The sequence below is a fragment of the Sturnus vulgaris genome, chromosome 1, assembly GCF_052056855.1.
Source record: "Sturnus vulgaris isolate bStuVul1 chromosome 1, bStuVul1.hap1, whole genome shotgun sequence".
Classification (NCBI taxonomy): Eukaryota; Metazoa; Chordata; class Aves; order Passeriformes; family Sturnidae; genus Sturnus; species Sturnus vulgaris.
The window spans coordinates 25,139,324-25,163,682 of NC_142243.1; the positions used below are offsets into that span (position 1 = coordinate 25,139,324).

General features: G+C 38.9%; 1 protein-coding gene across 2 annotated transcripts in view; it reads left to right on the forward strand.

Annotated features, from left to right (window-relative positions):
• The window catches only part of SDHAF3 (succinate dehydrogenase complex assembly factor 3), a 28,481-nt gene extending 19,770 nt beyond the window's left edge, over positions 1–8,711 (forward strand). For both annotated transcript variants that reach the window (XR_015802597.1, XM_014878510.2), the window contains exon 2: positions 8,334–8,711. Coding sequence is in view for 1 of the 2 variants with exons in the window: in XM_014878510.2 (XP_014733996.2) it covers positions 8,334–8,537 (204 nt within the window). In the remaining variant the exon portion in view is untranslated. The remainder of the gene's footprint in view (positions 1–8,333) is intronic.
• Positions 8,712–24,359: the final 15,648 nt, after the last annotated feature.

A 24,359-nucleotide genomic window follows, 5' to 3' on the forward strand; every position in this document is an offset into this window, starting at 1 on the left:
AAACTGGGGAAGTTTCTGTCTCCTTGTCCCAAGGAATAAATCTGACTTCTACACTACTGACCTTCTTGTATGTTTATTAAATATTGTCCGTGACTTTTTACTTAATTCATAAGCACGTATTTCTTCTGCAGGTCCATTAAAGTAAAAACTTGAGCACACTGTCAGCAGAAGGGTTATTTGTGGTGTCATGGAAATCAATACAAGATGCCTATTAGTGGATTAATTTTTTGCTTATACTTGAGGTTTTCTTCGTTACTGTGTGAGTTTAAGGTTTTGTTTCTATTGAGCATGTAGAAATGCGTGCAATGGAAAAATAAGAATACCAAATCTCTTTTGGATATATATGTACACTTTAAATCATTCGGTATAAATTGAGTAGAAGAACATGCGTGGAAGTCTTTGAAATGTTATCATCTGGGATATATATCATCTTTTGCATCTTTTGCATGTTCTTAGTACCTAGCAGTCTGGCAACTAATGTGGTTGTCTTGGAAACAGGCTTTATTTTCCTTTCGTGAATATCTAGGTATGAAATCATCATCTTCCTTGAAAATCTAGAAGTAATACTTCTGAAATAAATAACTGAAGATTTAAGATGCTTGTCCACTATTTAAAGAATTGATACAGAAGTCTGTAAGTGATGTTTGCATTGTGAGCTTTAATGACAGTTGCGTGCTTAGGCTGCTAAAACAGTCTTTAGTGGTTTTTTTAGGTAAAATGCCTGTATTTAGTGTTGATATTTGTCCGGGAATTATCTGCAATGAAACACTTTGCCGGGATTTCCTAGCTTAATGTTTAAATAGAAATATTACAGTGTAACTGATGCATTAGAAGTGAAATTCCTAAAACCAAACTGATACTATGACTTCCAGTCTTTTCCCTTGCCTTGTTTTAAATTAACAGCATGGGATAAGTCCTTGGGTATTCTGTGACATTATTGCATAACATTTACCAGATAAAAATTTTCTTTTTTATCAGCCACAGAGCTGCCATGCATGACATAATAAGTCAAAGTAAAATAGGAAGTGATCAAGAAATAACTATCTTTCAAATTACTGGGAATTGTTTAGGATTTGTATGAAAATTTGAAATAATATTCTTGAAATTTAATTTTTTTGGTCTGTAGCTTATTTGTCCTTATTTGTTAGCAGTCTAATAGTTTGGTATTAGCAACAGTGTACTTTCATCCTGATTTTTATAGATGAAGGTCCACACTGAATAATTGTCCATGTTTTGTTCTTAAATTGTTAAGTTTAATAAGTTTTCTAATGGAGGTTTTAAGATATTTCTCTTCCAAGTATTCTCTTCCAATACCAATTTAAAAGGCTTTCAAATATAGATATGTACATCAGAGAAGAATATTTTTTTAAGTCTCTCATAAAATAACTGTTTTTGTCAGTGAAACTCACACTTTGAATGATACAATCTGTCCAAAGATAGAGAACCATGGCAAGGTCTTGTTTAGCCTTTGGAACCCAGTTGTGTGATCATTTCTTTCATTCTACCTCCCATCTCTTCCTCCTGCTTCATTTCTTGTGCTGCACTCTCATTTCAGATTGATTTCTCTTTCCAGAACTTAATTGGCCATTTAATTTTTGCTTAAATGTTCAAGTATGTTCCCAATTTTTTAACTTCCTTATTCCCTAGAATAAGATCAGGCTTTCAATGTAAGGCCTTATATGAAGCTTATTGACCTAAGTGGAGAGAATCTTAAAGACTTAAAAGACTGTGGTTACCAGATGATACAAAAAGCTTTTAGTGACCTGTATTTTGGCCCCAATGTACAATAGTGGTGTTAAGTATTCTGCACCCAGAAAGAAATAAATAATCACAGCTTGTTTTTCCACAAATGACAGTAGTCATTCCGATGTACTCTAATGGTGCTGTGTTCCATTTTGGATGCAATAGCATTTATATACATTTACCTTGATGGCCAGGTCATAAACTTCCTACTTTCACCTCCACCTCAAATTATGATCTCATAAATCTTACATTAAAAAAAGGACATTAAAATAGCATGTTATTTAAGCTGCAAACAAAGCTGAGTTAGTCCTTGAGCTTTTTTCACATTCCTCTAAATAAATGTCATTTCTTCCAGTTTAACAATATTAGTTAACTGTGTTCAGAAAAAGCAGTCCATTTTATACCTTCCTGATCAAATAATAATTCTTCATGCTGATTACTAAGTATTACATAATTATATTCCCTGGCTCCATTTTAGCTGAACAGTTTTTTATTCTTTGCTCCCAAACTGCAAACAAGCAAGCAACTAAAAAAACCCCAAACTGAACCCCTTGTGGTAACAATTCTATATAGTTACAGTATGTGCATCATTGTGTTAATGTGATCAGTTCCCTGAAACTGGTGGATAGTCATATACTAGCATCCTTCTTGAATATCCTGGGTAAACCTGATATTCATAAGGTTCTCATGGCTTTTCCTTTCAGATGAACTTTTAGTAAACTTTGATGTTTTCTTGTTCCTATTCTTTATGATACAGAGATGTTGTCCTGGAGAAATGTCTTTTACCTCTGCATTGTAATTGGAAATGGTGGCATGGTCTTTCATCCTCAGAAATGAAATTATGCATTCATAATTCAAAGTTAGTTCTAAAGACAAAGAGGAAGTACAGGGTTTTTTTTCTCTCGTGTATTTTACTTCAGAATGTTGCCAATACTGATATCAGCAGCATTAAGAAAAGATAAAACAAACTCCAGGGGAGATACTGTAGAGTCATTCAAGAAGAAATTGTAATTTTGTTGCTTTTTTTAATTAAAAAAGCACGAAACAAAATAACTAATGAACATTTTCCTTTTACCATAAGCAAGGAAGTTGGTTAGATAGTCTTTCACAGCCAGAGACATAGAGACATGTAGTAGCTTTCTCAGTGATGAACCCACATGTCTGGTGGACAGTGTATCCAGTCATCACATCATGTTTAAGACAGAAGTTTCTCTCTCCAATGCCCAGCACAAAGACAAGCTGCATCTCTGGCTTCACTTCAGCATGTGATATTTAGGTGTAAGCAGTTCCATTGCAAGTGCACGACTTGGCTTGAAATGATCTCTGCAAATCTTTCCATCTAGTAATGGACTGAAATACTAAATAGCTTATCCAAGCTGCACTTCACACAACTTGTTTTAGAGCTTCTTATGAATTATAACTTGTTGCTATTTCTTTCTTGTACATGCTTGGTGTGTTGTTACACATACGGTGGATGCTGATGTGATTCAAATGCCACAAGAGAAAGTTGCTTTTCACCTTCTGCCAAGACTTGCAGTAGGAGCTGGGCATCTTTATTTCCTAGAGGCCCTCTGCTCTGCTGGGTACCTCAGAGTAAAAGTCTTCATTCTTCATTCTGTTGCCCTTTCCCCAGCAATTATTGTTTTAATTATTCACATAAGAAACTCTTCTAATGCTGCCATATATCAATACTTGGTACCATTCAAATATCATTTGATAGGTATTTTCAAAAGCAGGGGGAAGGCTTACTCAGAACTCTTTGTAGTATATTGATTTTTCTTTTTTTATGTGTTAATGGTGTGACCTTTACAAAACCAAAAGTGATTTGAAATTTAAATTTTGAAATTGATAATACGTGGCTCTTGTTAGAGGATGGGACTTTACATAGGTTTTTTTTACATCAGTTAATTAATTTGGCAGTAACCGTATTTTAGGTGATTTTTAAAATGTTTAGGGCTATTTTTAATGGTCTTACCTGGTGAAATATAGATTGTTATGGGTTAATGTGTATGTGAGTGCATGAAAATGTCCTCTGTAGTGGTGTATTAAGCTGAGCTTAAATGTGGTAGAATTTTTTTTGGTTTATTACTGCATTTCTAATTATACTTATGGCTTCAGGTGAAATGTATGAAGATACTCTGGAATTTCGTAGAGTGTAGTGCCCATTTAAAAATCACTTCTGTAATACTGTACCTTTTTATGATTCTCAGTTTAACAGCAAAACAGTTTTGCAGTAAAAAATACAGTAAATAATTTGCATAATTCTATCTGAATGAATATGAAATAATTAATTCAACGTATCTCTGCACAATAACAAGGACAAGGTGCTCCTTGCTGTGCTGTTCATTCACAGCTCTTTCTTCATGCTGCCACCCTTAGCAGCACGTGTTTGATTTTGCTCTGAGTAGCAGCAGAAACACTTGAAATGCTTCAATTTGAAATTAACTTCCAGGGGGCAATGGCAGTGGCCTGTCAGGCCATGGTAGTTTTTTTTTTTTTATGTCACCCTGAAAAAAATAAATTTAAAATAAACTGATAGCATTTTTCTAGTGCCTGGCCATGCCCTGTTTAACAGATCTCAGAGCAGTGTTTTCTGATCTGACCACAGTAATGTTTTTTATCAGTACTGTCATTAATTTGGCTGCAAGTGGAGATAGTCTTTTTGGAATGGATGAATACTTCCGTTTAATACTTCAACTGCTTAAAGGAGATAAAAATTTCAGACTGACTAGAAAGTGAATTGTGCAGGTAGTTACTGTGAACAGACATATCTTACTGAGATTTTTGGAGCAATTGATTAAAATGCAGCATTGTACATGTTTAGGAGGATGACAGAGAAAATAAAAATTATTATTGTTGTTCTTTCCAGTGAAAATGAGCAAATGGGCTCTTAACTCATTTAATTTTATGATTAAATCATAAATGTCTATCAGCATTTTGTATTAGCATATGAGATAAATGTGTATCAGTGTGGACTAGAACTGGTAAGTGTCTATGTATCTGGCAGTCAGGGAGTGGGGCTTTTGGTTGTGTGATTTTTGCTTTTACTTTTCCATTTAATCCTTTCTCAACTTGGAAAACAAGAAGGCTGATGCTCTTTCTATAATATGTGGTATTTTAAACCTCAAATGTCACCCATCCCCTTGTCCTTTTAATGAATTTGTGCATTCTGTGAACGCCTATGAGTCAGACAGCAGAGGAGAGCTCTGTATTTGCTTCACTTAGTGAATTTAAACAAAAAACCCCTAAGGTTATTGATTATAGCTAACACTCACCTTCTGGATTTTTATATAAATGGTTTAGAGGTTCAAGCATTTACTCCTGTAGGATTTTAAGGGAGCCTGATGCTTGGGTTCAGCATCACCTGTGAGGAGTGCATCACACCTTTCAGGTGAGGGATCTGCCTCCGCACTGGTGATACAGAGGGTTTTGGGGTGTCTCTGTGGTAGCACACATTGATGGCAACGCAGTGACATAGCCAGACTGTGCCTTGGACTCTTACCTTGGGCCTCCTTTAAAGTGAGGAGGGTGTCTGTGATATGGATGGACAGCAAGCTGGGATTTATAGGGAATAAATCAGCCATCTTTTGATGGTGCATGGTCAGGAGAGGTGGTCATTGCTGATCCTCTGTATTTCTGGTGGCAGTCATATACAAGGGGGAAAGGATTTTGCCATTCAGCTGGTGGTTTGGGTTTTGCATGCTATTTCATGTAAAAGCCCAGAAAGTTTACAGCTGGTGCAGGCAGAGGATCATTGCAGTAAGAGCTACTTCCAAAGAAACAACCAAGAAACCTAAAAAACGGCCAGGGAGGAGAGCTCCTGTGTCCTTCTGCCATCCTTGTGTATGTTGAGCCTGGCTCTGGGAGGGTCCAGGATTAGTTGTGTTCCATTTTGTCTGCTATCTCCGTTTTTGTGAGCATAGTGTAATCTGTAATTGAAATAAGATGCCCTTGCAAAATCTGCTAAGGATTTGTTCAATGATTGACGACAAATGAGTTTCGTTATATTTGGAAGATGCAGTTAAATATAGCATAAAATGAAACGCAGAAGTGAAGTAATTTTTCTTGTTTGAGGAAGCTAAGCAAGAGTTTGTTTCAGTTCTGCTGGTGAGGAAGATGACACTGGAAAATAGTTAAATTCTGTATTTTCTAATGAAAACTAGACCATACATGAACGTACTGCACCTTATTACCTGAGACTGTGATCATTGTGTTTTATAATGGAAGTTATATTATTGAAAGAACAAATGATAGTTTCTTTCCCTTTTATTTTTTCCTTATGATTTTAAACCTGTTAGAAAACTTTGGAGTTCAGCATATAAGTTCATGTGCTGTTAGGAAAATGGCACATTTTCTATATAGAAGCTGAGTCTTAAATTACTATGTATCATCAGATCACATAGTACCTTTCCACAAATCACTGATCACATAATAATAGTATTAATTCCTGAGGGAACAGTTAAATAGCCCAGGCTTTGTTTGTTCTTCATCTGGTAACACAAGCAGAAAAAATGAGATATGCCATATAGCTCATCTTCTTTTCAGCATTTCTATAAAGACTGAAACATATTTTCTTTAATGCATCACTGGCTTTTGGTACAATGAGGTGAGAAAGCTTCATTTTCTGTCAGGAGCCAACCAGGACCCAGCATGTTTCTACTGTCCAGTTTTGAATTTCTGTTCACATCGCAAATCAATGTGAAGCTGCAACCACTGAGGCTTTCTGGCATGTACAAAACATTTGTTCAGATACAAGATGAGTGGGGGAGAAGTGCCAGCAGTGATGTCCTGATGGGAGCCCACTGGAGTGCTGTGAAGCAGAACAGCTGGTGTAAGGAATAGGATGTACAGTCCCTGACCACGTATCTGGGTGCAGGACCCCCAGTCGGGGTTGCAGCCTTGTTGGGGAGCATCACTTCCAAGGTCTGGGCTCTATAATGCTCATGTGCTGTGAGATGAGATGCTGTGATGTTAGACTAAAAAAAAAACTAACAATTGGAGACTGTTTACCAGTAATTAATTCGATATTTTTGGAAAGCTGTCAACAGTTTATAAAATCGTAACTGCTTTTTAAATGGACTTGAGTTGTTTCTAGATACCAGAGCTCATGCCTGCAGCAATAGCTGCAGCCTGCTCCCAGGTGGTTGATACTAGCAGTGGGGAGAGGACTTTTCTCCTGCTGCCGAACCTGCAGTGGTAGGACACTGCCAGGAGGGGTTCCTGGGGTTTGTATGTTTAGTCAGATCTCTTGATAAGATGTGAAGAGTATTGCATTACTTTCTTTCAGTATTGTTTCCGAATTGTATGCTATGAATAATGTTGTTTGGTATAATGAAAGTGGTGTGAGATTTTTTTTGTTTATGTGGGTTTGTTTGGTTGTTGTTTTGGGGCTTTTTATGTGGGTTTGTTAGGTTTTGGGTTTGTTTTTGGTTTTTTTTTCTAGTCCAGAGTCAGTACTGACTGGATTGTTCTGTGCAGAAAGGCAAAGATAGAATAAAATAGAAAGGGGCAGAATGGTTGATGTGTTGTCAGTGTGTTACTGGTCTGCTGGGTAGCTTCAGAAATCACGTTTGTCCATCTGCCTTGACAAGAAATTCAGTAAATTGCAGAGCTGAAGAATTAACCCATTACAATTTCTGTCTTATCATTAGCATGTGATTGTTCAATCATTGGGAAAAAACCTATTTAGTTTCTTTGAAACCCTGCACCAGCTCTACTATGAGGTAATACCACTGAGGTGTAGGTTTACCATGGGAATTTACCATGGTGTCACTGTTTCTGAATGCCTATTTAATTTACAAACAGGAGAGGTCATGTTGAGAAGAACCTTGAAGAATCAGTTTGAGACAGAATCTGTACAAATAAAAATTTACTTTTGTTTGCCCCAGTTTGTTTTAGCTGTTTTCTAATGAATGTGAATTAAGCTTTGCAACAGGGCTAGTAAGATCTTGATGACTTCAGTGAGGCTTGACATGGTTCATTAAAAATGTAATGTATTTATTTTAGTAAGTGGTGTCATTTTGAAATTTATCATGGGCTCATGAATATCTTTATCTTACCCACTTCTCTGGAATTATTATATTATATACATTATATAATACATATTATATATGTATATAATTATTATATACAGCTGAAATAGTGGCTCTAGTTACTTTGCTAATTGGATTAACAATTCAGTATGCAATGCTGAGGTTTCTTTCAGCTGAAAATTTGGAATAATGCTTTTCTGGATGTATCAGTTTACAAAGTGTATCCTATTGATATTCTGCTAGATAGGAAAGATTATTTTAATACATATATTAGATCTATAATTACATTTTGTTTTGTTTTCAGTGATAGTATATGATAGGGCATTAATCTGTACATATATGCATTTTAAATTACCTACATAAAATTGATTGTAGATACTATAAATGCTTTAATAACTTTTCTTTCTTATAAAAAGTGAAAATTGTTTTAGTCATTTGTTGTCAATTAATAGATTGTAGGAGATTGTGTAAGATTGTACAATAAAATGCTATTAAAAAAGGTTGACCTGAATCTTGCTTTTGTCAGTTTTGTGACCTTTATATTTCTTTCTCATTTAGAGCTATGCAGCACTGATCCAGCAACAAATTAATGAGGACAAACAAAACTTGAGAGAAAAGGCTGTATATGGAATTCAGCTCACAGAAGAAAAACTTAATGACTTCCGTGATGAACAGATTGGGCAGCTGAAGGAACTGATGGACGAGGCTACCAAACCTAGTAAAAAAATCACCATTTCTAAAGACTCAGAATACAAAACCTAAAAGATTAAAAGATTATTTTAATGCATATGGAAGTATTTTGAAACTGCTTTTTGCAGCTGTACTTGAATGTGATTTCTGTGAGATAATGGATGCTGCTGATGTTATAACTTGTTTGAAATGAATGTGTTTGGCTTTCTGTGCAAGAATAAATGGAAAAATGGAATAATCACAACACTTTAATGTTAATTGCATTACTTTTTTCACCTTTTTTTTCCCCTCCTAATGGATGTTGAAGACTGAAAGAATTCGGGAAAAGTAAATTGACATTTTTAAAATATGGAGTTGTTAGTTTTGGGGTTTCTTGCTTTGTAATCTTGGCACCTGTAGGGCAAAACATCTTTCTATTTGTCTATCATCCTCTTCCTTAATGGAAAAGATGCTATTAGCATTTATTTTCTGTGGAGGATTCAGTAGACAATGGAATGGTATTAGAGTGGGTTTGTTTTCATGGAAAGAAATGAGCAGTATTAGAAAACCACACTGCTGGCGAAATTGGAAGTTGGTTTTCTTCTTGAGCTTTAGTGTAATGGACTTTAAAATAAAAGATATAGCTAATTATTAAATTAATCGTGAATCACTCTTATGCAGAAAATTTTGTGTTTTTAAAATTCAGATTATTGTTAGGATCTAAAATTTTAAAAAACCTTTCATGAGTGGGTTGTGCTGTAGTTTGAATTCAAAGATGCTTTAAAAACTTGGGATCTCATATTATGCAATATTTTATACAGACCAGAATTTGTAAGTGACTCGATCACAGAAATTATCCTGTTGATAATACTGTATGACAAGCATTAGCAATTTATTTCTAATGGGTTAAGCCTTCAGTAAGGCAGTGTGTGCTTGTTGTAATGTATACTGTTGGAACTAAAAAAAGGGAGGGTTTATCTGTTAAGAAAAACACACCTCTTTCTGTGCAAAAGACAGCTTTAATTTCATCTTCCAAAGCTAGTTTTATATTATTAGTTTTGTTCTATTTCTGAACCTTTCTCTGTCTATTACTCACAGCACGTTCAAGACAACAAAATTTCTTTGCTCTTGGGAAATAACAGCTTTGACAAGGAAGCATATTTCCATCTGTCTCAATTTGTGACAACATGCTGTTTGCCAAAGCTGAGCTCCTGGATCCTAATGGAGGGGGGAGCCATTTGGGAGCAGCCTCTTTCTTTCTCCTTTACCACTCTTCCCAATTCTTTGATGGGGTTGTAGGCTGCAGTTATTAAAAGTTCACTTGCTGGATTGCTGTGTGAGGGATGTGTGGTTGCTTTGCTGCATCTTCCTCGCACCCACCACCTTTGCCTTTGTTGTGTGTGCAGTAGGAACATGCTGTAGCCTCGAGCACCCAATGCAAACAGGATGGGAGGGCAGAGATGACATCCGGGCTGCAGGGCTGTTCCCAGGTCCTGATTCTTGGTGCTTCAGGGGCATGGTTGAAGAGAATGGCAGCTCCCTCCTGCCCTGCTCCAATACCTAGGATGCCCCAGCATCAAAGTAGGAAGCAAATGGCATGTGCATACAGGAAACTTGAAAATTGTCTCTGATACTGCCATGCACACATTCCTAAAGTCTTTTTACAGTTTAAAGTCTGTAAAAATCTAATCTACCTCTGGAGTTTAGGACATAAAGATTTATTCTGTTGCCACTTCCATCAGATGTAGAGTAATCAGTAATTCCATCACTGAATCTATTTGGTTTTCAAACCAAAAGTATTTTTTGGGTGTTGATAGCAAGAGTTTGTTTCTAGGCCTTGATTGGTAGTAGACCTGTGCCTGCTTTTCAGTCAATATCCAAGTTGCTTCAAATTTATTTCAAATATTGCAATTTAAAGCACCATTACTTTTATCAACATATTTAATGAATCTTGATAGTTCAGTGAAACTAGTTAAAATACTTATTTTGCACCTGTCTACTCATGTATACACCTAGGTTTTTAGAGGCTAAATTAATTAATAATGAAAAATTGATCTGAAAAACCTAAGCTTGTAATGAGACCTAAAAGAGGTGGAGGTGAGGGTAAACATCTTCACGTCCACAACCCCTTTTCTAGTAAATCCAACAATTTTTTTTCATTCCCAACAGTATTTGGTATAGTGTTTGTATTCTTGTTTAAAAAAACTCTCACAAAAGCCAAAATTCCATTACGGGAATTAAGCATCTTTGAAGATTGCTGGCTTTAAGACAGGCAGTGCTAATAGTAAGGTGTGCTCTAGGCTGAGCAGGGCTTATGTGAGTGGTGGGACCCCACAGAAATTTTGTGATGCCAGCTCTGCCTCACATTGATAAAATTTTTTGATTTACAAGTGTGGTTAATGACAGTTAAGTTGAGGAAAACAATGGGCTCATCTTGGCCACAGAAAGAGAGAGTGACACAGATGCTGTTTCTTTAATTTGAGAGATTTTTTTTTAAGGTACAGGACACTTCTGTGGGTGACTTTACACTTGGTTTGAAGGACGATGAACAGAAGAAAGCATCCATCAAAAATACTTCAAAACTTCAGGCAGTGTGCTATTTCAAATGAAAGAGTTGCCTAGAAAAAAAGATCTGATCACTTTAGAAAAGAGTACAAAGTTTTGAGTTGTGTTTTCTGTGTTGGATGGATTACTATTACAGAACTCACCACTGAAAAGCTTCTACTGCCCTTAAAAGACTTCTCTCCATTCGGCTTAACCATTAAGAAAGATCCATTATATTTTGTTGATCTCTTCTTGAGCTAAAAGAGAGTGATAGAATTCACTGGTTGATTTGGCTGAACCTTATCTGTAGGTAACACTTTCTGTGATTGCCTGGCAGCTGCTAGGAGTTGGAGGGAGCTGAAGTCTTAGCAACAAGTAAAGAATTTTCAGAAATCTCTCTCATTACAAACTACCAGTTTTGATATGCAAAGTTATACATCTTAAACAGAACAAATAAAATGTCCTTCTTTCAGTGTTTTATTATGGCTATGATGTGGGTTTATGCTTTTTTTAACTGACTGCCTGGCAAGATCTATTAGGACATATTTATTCCTTAAAAGTAAATCAATAATGTAACATCTTGAAGGTAAGATTTATGAAGAAGTTTTATTCCTTAGCTATGTGGATTTAATATTTTTGAATTACTAATGGACATTCTATTTCTTCTTGAATACGTATTTTTGAGACACTGACAATGCACAGATGAGTCAGTGACCAAATTTTCCTTGGCTTCTAGGTAAAAATACTGGACAATTCATGAAGGAAACATGCCTTTCCCTGCCTGTCATAATCTCTTTTATTTTCTACTTTCTATAGCTAAACTAATAGCAGAAGGAAGGCTAAATCTTCAGCAGACTGATATACCCAAGTGGGACCATGGAGGACCAATGTACCTTTGATATAGTATGAAAGCTGAATCACTGTGAAAAACAGCTCACATTCCAAGCAGGATAAGTCTCTATGTGCTATCCTGCTAAACTGCTGATTTTCAGACCTCTTGGAAAGAGTTCCAAGAGGATGTTAGATGATGTAGATGCAGGAGGGTATAGATGCAGCAGCAGAGGTGTTGCTGGGCTTGTTTGATAAACAGGACTGCGTGACTCACAGTGAGCAGTGGTTGTACCAGTTTGGAAACAAAGCAGCAGGAGATTGCAAGGCAGAACTACAGTTTAATAGGAAAATTAAAATAAAGGTAATAGTACAGAAACACTGGCTTAAACTGACAGTCAGAATATGACCTGACACCCTGTCGGTCAGGGTGGTGGTAACACTGATTAAATGGTGGGTATAGTCCTATTGGAGTGATAACTGTGGTTTTGTCAAAATGGTGATCCTGTAGATCACTCTGGTCTTTCTCTCTTCAGTCCAGTAGTGGGTACCAAGCTTATGTTCTCTATGAATCCAGTGGTAGTGCTCCCATGGTGTTCCAAGGCTTAGGTTATATCCAGGTAGGGATGTCTGGTTCCTCCCCCTGGGCGGGGCATCTCACAATGGTGATGTAATTTTATGAGTCATGCTATGAATAATTGATGTCTCATTAGCAGAGATAGCCCCCCAGAGGGAGTTTTCAGGGATGGGTCATGGAAAAGATGAAGAGCACTGCCCCACCTATTTTAACAGTTCATGAGGATGGTGATAGAATACATACTTTTGGTTACATCTTACACTGTAACCTAAGACAAGGGTGTACGGAGGGGTCTTCCCCATTGACCCACATCAGAAAGTTGGCTGCAAAGACTGCCATAAATTAAATGGCGTTAGAAGTGATAACATTTGCACTTGTAAATGATCTGTTCTTGTTTATGGAGGTTATGCATCTTCTGCAAAACAACTGGCTTTGGTAGGGACATTTTCAGCAGTTTCAGTGGCCACAGCTCTGCTTTGGTAACAGCCTTGACAATGGTGAGTCCTTCCAGCTTTTCCAGTCCTCTATCTACCAGGTAGGGTGCATGTAGATCACAGAAACAAGTTTTATTTAAATACAACCTTGACACATGTATATACAAAGTATTCTTTTTTCATTGAACTTGAGAGCTATAAGTCAGTACATAAACTCAGTGCATAAGAATTGAATGGTTTTGCTACTTGTAGCAGTGTGTTATGAGGAAATACCAGGTGTTGCAACAAGCTCATTTACAGGATATATGATCCTGCACAACTGGTACATGTGTCTGAGCAGTTCAGTATTAAATCTACTCTGTAACCATTTCAAAGCTGCTACTTCAAGTATAAACAAGGAAGAATCATTTATTTAATGAAATGACCTTTTGTTATTGAATATTTGTCAACTTGTTATAAATGCTGAGGATCGTCAGTGCTCATTACCACTGTAAAGCCCTTAATAAGTAGTTTGTTGAAACATCACCACTTGCAACACTACTTACTGATGAGCCTTCTGGTTTGTGCCAGTTACATTCCTTGAGGTTTGAAGTGAAATTTGTGTTAAGCAAATGTACTTATTTACCAAATTTTCCCCTAAAGGTTCATATTTCTGGTTTTGACTGGAGAAAACATAAGTACAGAATCTGAAACACTGATATGTATTTATCCTGTGAGATAAACAGCAAAACTAATAAAACATGCAGAGGAATTTGAGATGGAAATTCCCTGTTGGGGTTGTATCAAAGGCAGGATTTCACTTAGCTTTACTGTGGTAGAATAATGTACAGGATCTGTAGCACAGAAAGTCTGCCAGAGCAGACTACTTGAGTACATATTAAAAATACCATGCTGTTATCAGTGAATTCACCTTTGATTATAATGCAGTAAATGAAAAGAACTTTTCAAAGCTGGAAAAAAAATCTCTAGTCAAATTAATCAAATACTCAGTTAAAACTGATTTGAGAACTCCATTCTATTCAATTTATAATGTAAGCATGTACCACTGGGTAGTGGGAAAATGGACCTGTCCTAAGTATCAGCTTAAGATGGTATTGTTTAGTGCTCCCAGAACATACCCTCAGGTACAAAAAAAGGAAAACTGATTTGTGAGTTTTCTTTACAAATTATGAAACTGAACTACTCTGCTTTATTTTTTTCTTCTGAGTTAAATTACACCATTCCTGTCCAGTTCAGCTATTCCAAATTAACACTGTCAATTGAAAGATCAGCTTGGAAAAGAAATTAAGTGCATTTTTATGTGCAACAAGGTTTGTTCAGATGGATCTGTTTTTCAGCCTGCTTTTGTCTGTCTAGTCACAGAATCACAGAATAACCTCACCTGGAAGTAACTCACAAGGACCATCAAATTCCAGCTCCTGGCTCCTTACAGGACAGCCCCAAAAATCACACCATATGCCCAAGAGTGTTGTCCAAATGCTTCTTGAACTCTGTCAGGCTTGGTATTGTGACCGCTTCCCTGGGAGCCTGATCCAGTGCCCAAACACCCTCTGGGTGAAGAACCTTTTCCTAATATCCAGCCTAAATCTCCCCTGGCACAGTTTTATGCCAATCCCTTCGGTCCTCTCACTCGTCACTAGGGAGACTGGTCAGCAGAGCACCAGTCATGCTGTTGGTTGCTGATTTCATATGGGGGAGCTTAGCTCAGACTCTGAGAGAGGGGAAATCAACACCTTCTCCACAAATGACTCAGATACCTGATGATGTGTGACAGACACGTGTCTGTAGTGTGGACAGGAGCGTGGCACACACACAGCTGTACATCTGCAGCCCCTGCCTGCTGCTCTGCTGGCAGCCCCTGCCCACGACACTGGCAGCCAGGAAAGAAAGGATTTAGGAAGAACTGGCTTTACTAAAACATAAGTCTTCCAAGCATCTCTTGCTACTCTAATGTACTTTCCTCTGGAGAGCCACTGCCAAGCGCTGATCCCTCACACGGAACTCCAAAGCCATAACCAAGGTCTTGGTGCCAGACACTGACTCAGACTATGGGGTCCAGTCTTCCATAGGCTCAAAATTCCCCAGTTTGTCCCAGAAAACTCAGCTTGTCCAGTGGAGGAGAGAGTGGTCACGGATGTCTGTCAACTCCCCCGTGCTCAGCAGTGCAGCATTGCCTGCATGCCTCGTGCACTCTATGTAGCTTGGCAGGTTCATGGCAGCAACCTGGGAAAATTAATTTGATTTTGGTGCAAATACAGCAATGCAGCCCCATATTTTTAGGGATTTAGTGTTGCCTTCCTGATCCCACAGTGGTGGAGTGGTCAGAGGAAGACGGGCACTGCTCAGTGTTAACATTTTCCCTTCTCCATTGCTTTCTTTGTCATAGGCAGTTTGTGTTACAGCAGTAACACAGCTTTACTGCATACAAATCGTACAGTACTTCCTACCTGCCCTTCCCAAGCTCCTGCCTCACACCCTAGGTCTCAGGAAAGCTTTTGGGTCTAATTTGGCCCATGCTACTCCCCTCAGGAGCCTGCTTTCAAAACTACAATGAACAAGTTAGTTAGAAAATATTTTAACCTCTTGCCACTCTCCCAAGCCTCATGTGAGTCTATAGAATTGGAATTGTAAAACTGAGGAAGGGAAACGTTTTTCATTGTTGCTATGGAGACTAGAGTTTAGAGTTTATGCAGCAATGACTTGTTCTGTTTTCTCTCTCCTTGATCTTAGGCCAAAAAAAAAAAAAAAAAGAAGAGAACATGGAAATACCACAGACAAAACCTCTGGGACGTGAGATTACAATTTGACCTCTCAACAGTATTGCGAAGAAAAACAAAGATGACAGGAATAAAGAGAAAAAAGTCTTTGTGTGTCAAGACAGTCTCTTTCTACAGAGAAGGAAGTAGGAGGAAGTTAGAAAAGGAGCTAGGACCACGGTGAACATAAGAGCAACCACTGCTTGCAGATTCTTTGGAGGATCCAGTGTTCCCTATCCAGAGCCACTGCTCCAACCCCGCAGTTCATGCAGCCTGGTCATGGTCAGATGCTAAGAGAACAACCTAACAATTTTAACAACAAGACCTGCCCACATTTTATCTCTAATGTGCATCTTTAAACAACAGGGATATAGAATCTCGGACTTTACCCCCTAAATGGCTGTGGATGTGGTCCTCCCTTGCTAGTCCATCACCTGAAGGAAAATCTGCTGTAGTGGCTTTATGGCAGCATAGTGAGGAAAAACGTGTACCTGTTCCTTGTGAGCACATGATCAGTAAGGGGATGGTGACAGTGCATGAAGTCTTTACCAGGCTCTACTGCAGATCAAAGCATGAAGTGTGTCTGATCACATTGCTCCAGTAAATAAATTATTTCCAGTATTTGAAAGCAGCTCTGAAGTTTCAAAAAATGACACATACTAAGCATAATAGATAGCCCTTAAAAGAACCCCAACATATCCATACAAAAAAGTGTGACTCTGCCGTACTAAAGATATTTTGATGTTGCAGGATTTAAGCTCTGGAGTGGAGACAAAAGGCATCCCCAACACTGATCAGACAGGTTTCAGAGCATTGTGGAGAAATACCCCTTTTGGTTTATGAGCATTGAAATCCTGTGCTGAAGGAGAAAAGAAGGTGGCCATATGGCCCCATCCCTGACCACTTAGATCCATCAGCAGCCTCTTCTGGTTGTCATGACTCAGGACATAACTGAATCCACACACTTTTCCACAGTGATGCATGTGTCAGTCCTGAAACATCAGCCCAACAAGTGGAAATGCTGCAGGACAAGTAAATCAGGTGGAATTAGCTTCTCCATTTTCTCTTCTTTTTTCACTGTTCAGCTCTGCAAAACTGCAGCTGGCTCCCAGAGCAAGAAGTGTTTCTCCTGGCTGTTCCTAAACATCTGTATTGCTTCTAATTAAGAGCAGCCAGGTGGAGGAGGTACAGATGTCTGTGCTGACTGACAGCTATCAAAAGACTGGATAATGGCTTTCAGTGTAAAAAAAGAACCCAGAAGTGAGATGGCAGGGGACATATTGCAGGAATTTGCTAGTTTAATCCCTAATGTTGAACTGTTGTACGAATTGTACAGGATATCAAACCAAAAGCTCACCAAAATCTATACAGTAAAACAAAACAAGCAAGGAATATCGACCTGAATGCCAAGGGGGTGATGCCTTGAGAGGCTACCTAGAACAGAGGCTAGACAGTGTTAAAGAAATAAAGTATTTATTAAAAGGCCTTCAAAGGATACACCTTGGGCAGTACAAGAGCCCAGCCGTGGCTCCACCCAAGATGGATGATAGGTCAAATGTTTTCACACTTTTATAAGTTTTGGTCCAGTTTCATATTGGGATTAATTGTCCAGTTACAGCTTCAGGGGTATGAAGTCCCATCCTCCCAGACTGCTCTTCTCAATTCACTGTTTTTTATACTTCTTGAGCCTAACACTGCAATGGTTGTCAGGCTGGAAAAGGATTGTTTTATATAACTAAACTGTGAAGAGAAGTTGCTGACACTTTATATGAAGGTCAGAGTTATATACTAATGCAGTACAGAATCTGGATAATATGAAAGCTGAAACCTAAGGCATCAGAGGTGCTTGGAGCTAGAGACAATCTTGTAAAAGCTATTTCAATGTTGTTGACATCTTACAATGTGTATAGTTATTTTGAAATTAATTTTTAGCAAGTTTACAGGCCAAAATATGATTCCGCTCATCTCAAAAACTGGATAAATTTAAAAGTTTGGTAAAAATCAGCCCCAAAGGGAATGTAAATTAGCTCCTGCAAAAACATCTAGAGAACTGGAAAGGGGATTTGGGGAATTATTTTAACTCAAGTGTGTCTTCAGATGCTATGTGCAAGTTAAGAAACTGATGCTACCTTGAAGATAGTTCTTGCCAGGTTGGACTCGATAATTTCCAAGCTTAATGATTCTATGATTCTGTTCTTTATTTTCCTCAGTTTAATTAATTTCTCTATTACCATAAGAACTACTTGATGAGTTAAAAATTGGAACTATTTCTTTTCAAGTTTGGGAATAAATACAAAAACTGATGGCAAGGGTTCTTAACACCAGTATAAAAAGTTCCTATAAGTAACTAAGACTTGAGAAATTTGAAAATGCTTGGGCTATACTCCACGAAACAACGAAAAAGACTTTGAAAATTAAGAATTTTATTAATTATTCCTGAACAAAATATGTGTAATGAGATACCTGTGAAGCTCTTCATATCACATAAACTTTATGTATGATTTATAATTACTTCTGGGTCTCATCTTTACCACATAATCCCTTCTATTATAACTAAATTATCACTGTGTAATTAGTGATGGAATAGTCATTTACAAGAACAAAATTTTGTTCCCTGCACAAAGGTAGCTGGGGAGAGCAATAACCATGAAATATCAATGCTACCTGTGGGATTAAATTGTTTTCCAATAGCTGCAACCCTTAACAGCTTGTTGCTGTAGCATGGATGTTTCAGAAATGTGAGGCACGATATACAGCCATGATTAAGTTAAACCATACTCTGTCTTTCATTTGGCTACCCTCTAAATCAGGCAACACTGGGTGTCCCATCCTCTGGGGTGCAAAGGAGTATTTGTGATGGTGGAAGCCAGGGAATGTTCTCCTATGGAAAGGGGATACCCACAGTCCCCACTCCCGCCTCCTCCCCAGGCAGTGAGCCCGGCTTCAGGGGACTCAGGGCTGCCACCTCCATCTTCTGCATGGTGAGGATGGGCACTTCTGACACAGCTCAGCAAAGCTCTGAGGGGAATCCTGACATTCTGTTACCCATTGCTCTCAGCACGCTGAGTTTTGGACTGCAAAGGGTTCACTTCTTCCGTGTGTAACACACCAGCGAAGCATCTCTGGACTGTGGTGGTGTGCCCACAGCTAACCTTTACCTTCCCTTGTGGGGAAACAAAGTGGAAGAAACTGAAAATTGCATCAAACCAAATCTGGTCCCAGCTATGCTTGTTCTTACTTTGCTTTTTCCAGTCCTGAGGAGGCATTTCTTGACCAGAACTGTTTGCTTTTCAGCTGAGAAAATGGAAAGCCTAGCTTGGAGAAAAAGACTTCTTAGCTCTTCTCCTTTGCAGGTAAAAAACCTGCTTGAGGTTTGCAAACCTGGCTAAGATGATTGAAATCAATGCTCTTTTACTGAAACATCAGAAGATTTGGGAAGATTCAGGACCTATTGCACTGGCCTCTGCAACAGAGATCTCCTCTGTGCAAATGAGCAGGGGCTTCTGTTGTCACTCCAAAGGATCTGTGTGGATTTTCTGAATTAATTTTAGCGTACTACAGAGGGGGTTAGGAGGGAACCTTTGTACTGTTTGTCATGGACTGCAAGTGAGCCTTTCTAGAAATTACTCAGACTCTTTGGTGTGGACAGGCTGCTTAGATGTGGTTTTTAGCCTCAGGTCACTGCATAGCACCTGGAACACCAACATTTTAACGAGCATGGCCTTAAAATGCCACATCTTTAAATAAAAAATGAACTTTTAAATAAACATTGGTAATAAGCCTCAAAATGGGCAGCTTGTTTTATTTGTTTTTAGAAATTATTCTCACTTCCTGTGCCAAGTACAAAGTATGCAGCAACATCTGCTGCATAAAAAGCACATCTGCTCAGCAGGGGGAGAGGGGACAGCCACAGAGGTCACCTCAGGAGGGCATGGTGACGGGTGGGGATAAGCAGATGTAAGCAGTTGTGGAGGGTGTGAAGAAGCTCTTGGTACAGCTGCTCTCTGAGCCTCTGCTGCAAGTACCACTGCAGGTACTTGCAGGATGGCCCTGTGCCATCCCCAGTCAACCTCATTCAGCATGGAGAAGAAGGCTTCCCAAGCCCCAGGAATGTGGCTGGACTAAGTCTCTGCCATAAATATGAAGGGGTTTTTCAACTCTTTCTGTCATTCTGCCCAGATTGTATGCTGTGAAAATTCAGAGCTGTCATGGAGATTTGACTTGCTGGTGGTGTCCGAGTAAGATTTTTAGTGTATTTTCTTCCCAACAGATGGGACAGGCAGCTCCTCCTAGACTTTGGACCACTGGCCTTCCTAGTCCTTTGGTGTGCACCATGCTTCCATGGTGCTTGGGAGCAGGGTATGAAACAATTTATAGTACTTGGTATATTTCTATGAAATATTTACAGTGACACTATATTCCAGTGAATTTTATTGCTGGCTCATGGAATTCAGATAATAAAAAGGCCCATTATAATCTACAGAAAACAAATCCATCAGCATTGTAGAAATAAGATCTGCAACTGGCAGCATCATTGACTACACTGGGATCCAGAACAAGGACAAGCACCATTCCTCCAGTAAGCCCCAGATACAGAGGAGAAGGTGGCAAGGTTCACCTGTGTCCATGGAGCCAGACTCCTGCTGCTTGTGTTAGAGAAGGATTTTTTTCAGCATCTTGGCCTGAAAACCAGCCTGAGTTTCCAGTCAGAGCAGCACAGATCATGGTTGCGGAGCAGCATTGCTCATTGCTCACTCTCACACAACTAGCCTAGAAAAAAACTGAAGCTGCAGACAAATTCACAGTCTCAGGTACTCTGCTGCAAGATAAAAATTGCAATGATCCATAATGTCTGTCTAGAGGCAAGAACAGTATTTCATTTGGTTAAGGGGAACCTTCCTAGTCCCTGAGCACATACATAAATGCTGGTGCAGAATAAAACTCACCATGAATGAGTTTTCATCAAAAGCAGAAGTGAGTTATGAAATTGTGTTCAATATAGTGATGATTTTCTTTTTCCACTGCAGGACAGACTCCAAGGGATGCAAGACAGAAAAACTTGAAATTAAAGTCTTCCTTTTCCATGGAGATTTTAGTCTAGTTCTTCCTTTGTCCTCCCTTATTTTCCTTCTTGAAAGTAACTTGTCTCACCAGAATCTCTGACCCTGGCAGCCCCATCCCACAAGCAAAGGAGGTGGTGGCAGGTCAGTCTCCTTCTTGCTGCTCAGCCCTGCCATGCCCTGCTCCCAGGACACAGCTCTGGGGCACAGCTGACTTTGGGGGACATACTGGAGTAAGAGAGACAGGAGCCAAGAGTGGCAAGCATTGGTTTTATTTGTTTTGTGCTTTTTTTCCAGAGTTTTTTATTTCAGGGTAAAAGTGGAGTAAGTGATTAGATAAAGAAGCACTGAATGAAGAGGGCTTGGATCAGTGGCGATGAAGGAAAAAAAGGGCTGGAAAAATAAAACACATACTTTGTCACAGGATTTCATCACTCACTTTGAGGACAGCAGGCTGCTAGATCCACCAGAGACCACGATACTCCAGGCCACTGGGTTATCAGGGAACAAAGCTGTCTTTTTGCAGGAAAGCCACCTTCTGTGTTGCTGTTGTCCTGCTTTGGAGTATAAGTTCAGCCTTGGTGAAACCAAACGCTCAATGACTGAACTGGTTTTCTGCATCTCAAACTTGCAGGCTGGGAAACATCACCATTTCTGCCTCTCCATGCTCATCTGAGTTTTCTCAGCTGTTAGCAGGATGAACTCCTAAGTGATATTTCCGGTAAGAAGGCTATTTAGAAACAGACATGCATAATTTCAGAAGCATCCTAATTTAATGTAGCCTTATACAAATTTGTTTTCAAATCCTTTGGATAGCTAATTCCTCATTGCACATGATGATTCATCATTAAAATAATAATCACTTTACTGGCTGTGTAACGTTTAATCTTTCAGCAAATAAAAAAGTGATTGAAACTTGCTCTTATCACACCAGAACAAGTTTGTTCAGAAGAAGAAAATAATTATGTTATTTTTGTACAAATTGGTATAATGAGCTGTCTCTGTGCTATTATCTCTGAGCATTAACTGGCTCTATTATGCAGGATAATACTCAGAATAATTATTACTTATCTGCGTGTACATACACTGAATAATAAAATAATTAGACCTTTTAAAACAGAGGATAGAAAAGATTCCATTTACCGTAATTCTGACTTTCTGATTATAAGGTTGGAATAAAAAATGTGATATTTCATCAGTGTGTCAAGCCACTAAATGCTGGATTTGTAGAAATCAGTGCAGGCTTTTGCGTAAGGTATGCATTTTGTCAGTCTAGACTGAGCAGAGATTTACATAAAGATGTGAAGGATCTGAGCAGTTGAAATTCAGAGATGGATGAAGCCTACTGAGTACAGCAAGCTCTTTGTGAGAGCAGTGCTCCTGCTGCATGCAACTCTGCTTTGGTGCAGGGGCTTGCAGTGCCTCTCCCATGGGAGCCTGCACATCTGGAGTGCAGGAGAAGCTGAGCTCCTGCAGCTGTGGAGGCTCTTCTCTGGTGGAGGCTGCTCCTTTCCCTCCCAGCTGGCCAAATTCCTCATGAAGTGGAGTGAGCACATAGCTCAGACTGTGTCTCATGCTGAGCTGACCCAGCCATTGCATCTCAGAAAAGTTGTCTGGGCTGTTGGGCAGTATGAGCACACTGGATTCTCCTGAATTAATGCACTTCTATGGAAGGTTACCTGGGCAGCCGTCAGGTGCCCAGACTGCCAGAGTTTCCCATCTGTCTGATGGGGCAGCTTTTGCTTTTCATATGTGCTGGGAAGATAAAAGTGATTATAGTGATGGTGTCTTACTGTACAAAAAGGTAAAATGCTCCAGCCTTGGTATTTTTTGGGGCATATCTGAAAGACACCTTCAGAAATGGAATCATAGAATCATAGAATAGATTAGATTGGAAAAGACATTAAAGACCATGTATGTAAGTACCACATTTGTACATCCTTTAAATACCCACAGGGATGGTGACTCCACCACTTCCCTGGTCAGGCTGTTCCCAGTGCTTAACAACTTCCATGAAGAAATTTTTCATAATATCTAAACTCTCTTGGCAGAATCTGATGCCATTTCTTTTCATCCTATTGCTTGTTACTTGAGAGAACAGATTGGCCTCCACCTCACTACAACCTACTTTTGAGTAGTTGTAGAGAGTGACAAGGTGTTCCCCCAGGACATCCTTGCTCTCCCCAGGAGTGAGGTGCGGAGCTTGGATGCAATCCCAGATGGCTGCCAGCAGGGAGCAGGATCTTTAGGGTGGTGTAAGGCAGACCTCTCCTGCCTCAAAAGGCTCTTCAGAGCCAGGAGACAATCAAACACTTAGGGATTAGCTTTTGAAATGGTTGCAAAAGCAGACAGATCCCAGGGGTCATCAGAACCTTCTTGTTGTACCGGTCCAAATGAAATGGAATCAATGGGAGATGGTTACTGCAGAGAACAGTATGAAAATGTTGTGGTGGGGAGATGAGTGGCACTTTGAGCTTCACATTTTTAGATGCTGCTCATTATTTTCAAAAATTGCATTTCTGTATATCATGCACCCAATTCTCTTGCCTTCACTCACAGTTTATGAGCAGGCTGGCCTTGCCAGGCTGGTTGTGTGCTCATTCTTGGCCTGGGATTGGAATTTGCTTCATTTGCCATCTCAAGAGCATGACCTTCTGACTTGCACATATTCTACACAGTGGTCCTGAGGAATGGCAGTGGGTGTTATCCGTTTCTTGATGGATAACTATTTAAGGGGAATTTGCTTGGCTGCTTGTTTTTTTAGAACACCTCAGGAATAACTGAACTGTGTCAGATAATGAAGAGAAACCAATTCATCTCCTACTCTCTTGCAAATCCCAGACACTGGGTTAATCACAAAAATGATTAGGAATTCGAAGCAGACTGGTGGAACATTTTAATTCTGTTTGTTGAGAGCTGTAAACATAATTGATTTACATTTCTCTGCAATAAGTTAATTTGAGAGAGTGCTCCCATTGTGAATAATATCAGATTCAAGGCTGTATGGCTTACAAATATCAGTGGCTCCACTGGAGAAAATACAGATCACTCCTTGCTGCAAAGGATGAAAAGGATAAAGACTAATGACTGGTAAATGTTGGCTTCCTGTAAATAGAAAATTACCAAATCTGATAAATGCAATACATTAGCACTGTTATACAAGAAGCAACATGCTCTCTATTATCCCTGATAAGTTAATGGATCAGTGCTGAAATATAAAAAAAGAAATTAAAGAGAATCTTTGCATGCAAAGTCTCCACTATCCGGAGTAGTTTTGGATTTGAAAAAAAATTGTTTCCTGGAAATATTGCAATTAACTGAAGGTATGATGTATGAAACATTTTTCCATCACAAAATGTAGATTGGCTGAAGACAAAGATCCCTACAGAAGAAAATCCCTTGAGATAGAATCTTTTGCTTTAATTGTGGTGAGTCAGAGAGAGGGAGGGAGTGGGCTGAACATGGAAATGCAGCAGACCCAGATTCAAACTCCTGCTGATGCTGCAAATGTTAATTTTTAGTGGCTTGTCTAAAAATTATCAAATGTCTCTCTCTCTCTCTTTTTTTTTTTTTTTTTTTGTAAACTTTTCTCTTTCCAGAAAAATCTTTGTAATTTTTACATGGAACCAGATCTTATGTGATTTTTTTGTCTGAGTGAAAGAGAATTCTAATATCCTGGAGAGCTCTGTGGTCCTCCCAAGTAGGCAGGAGAAACA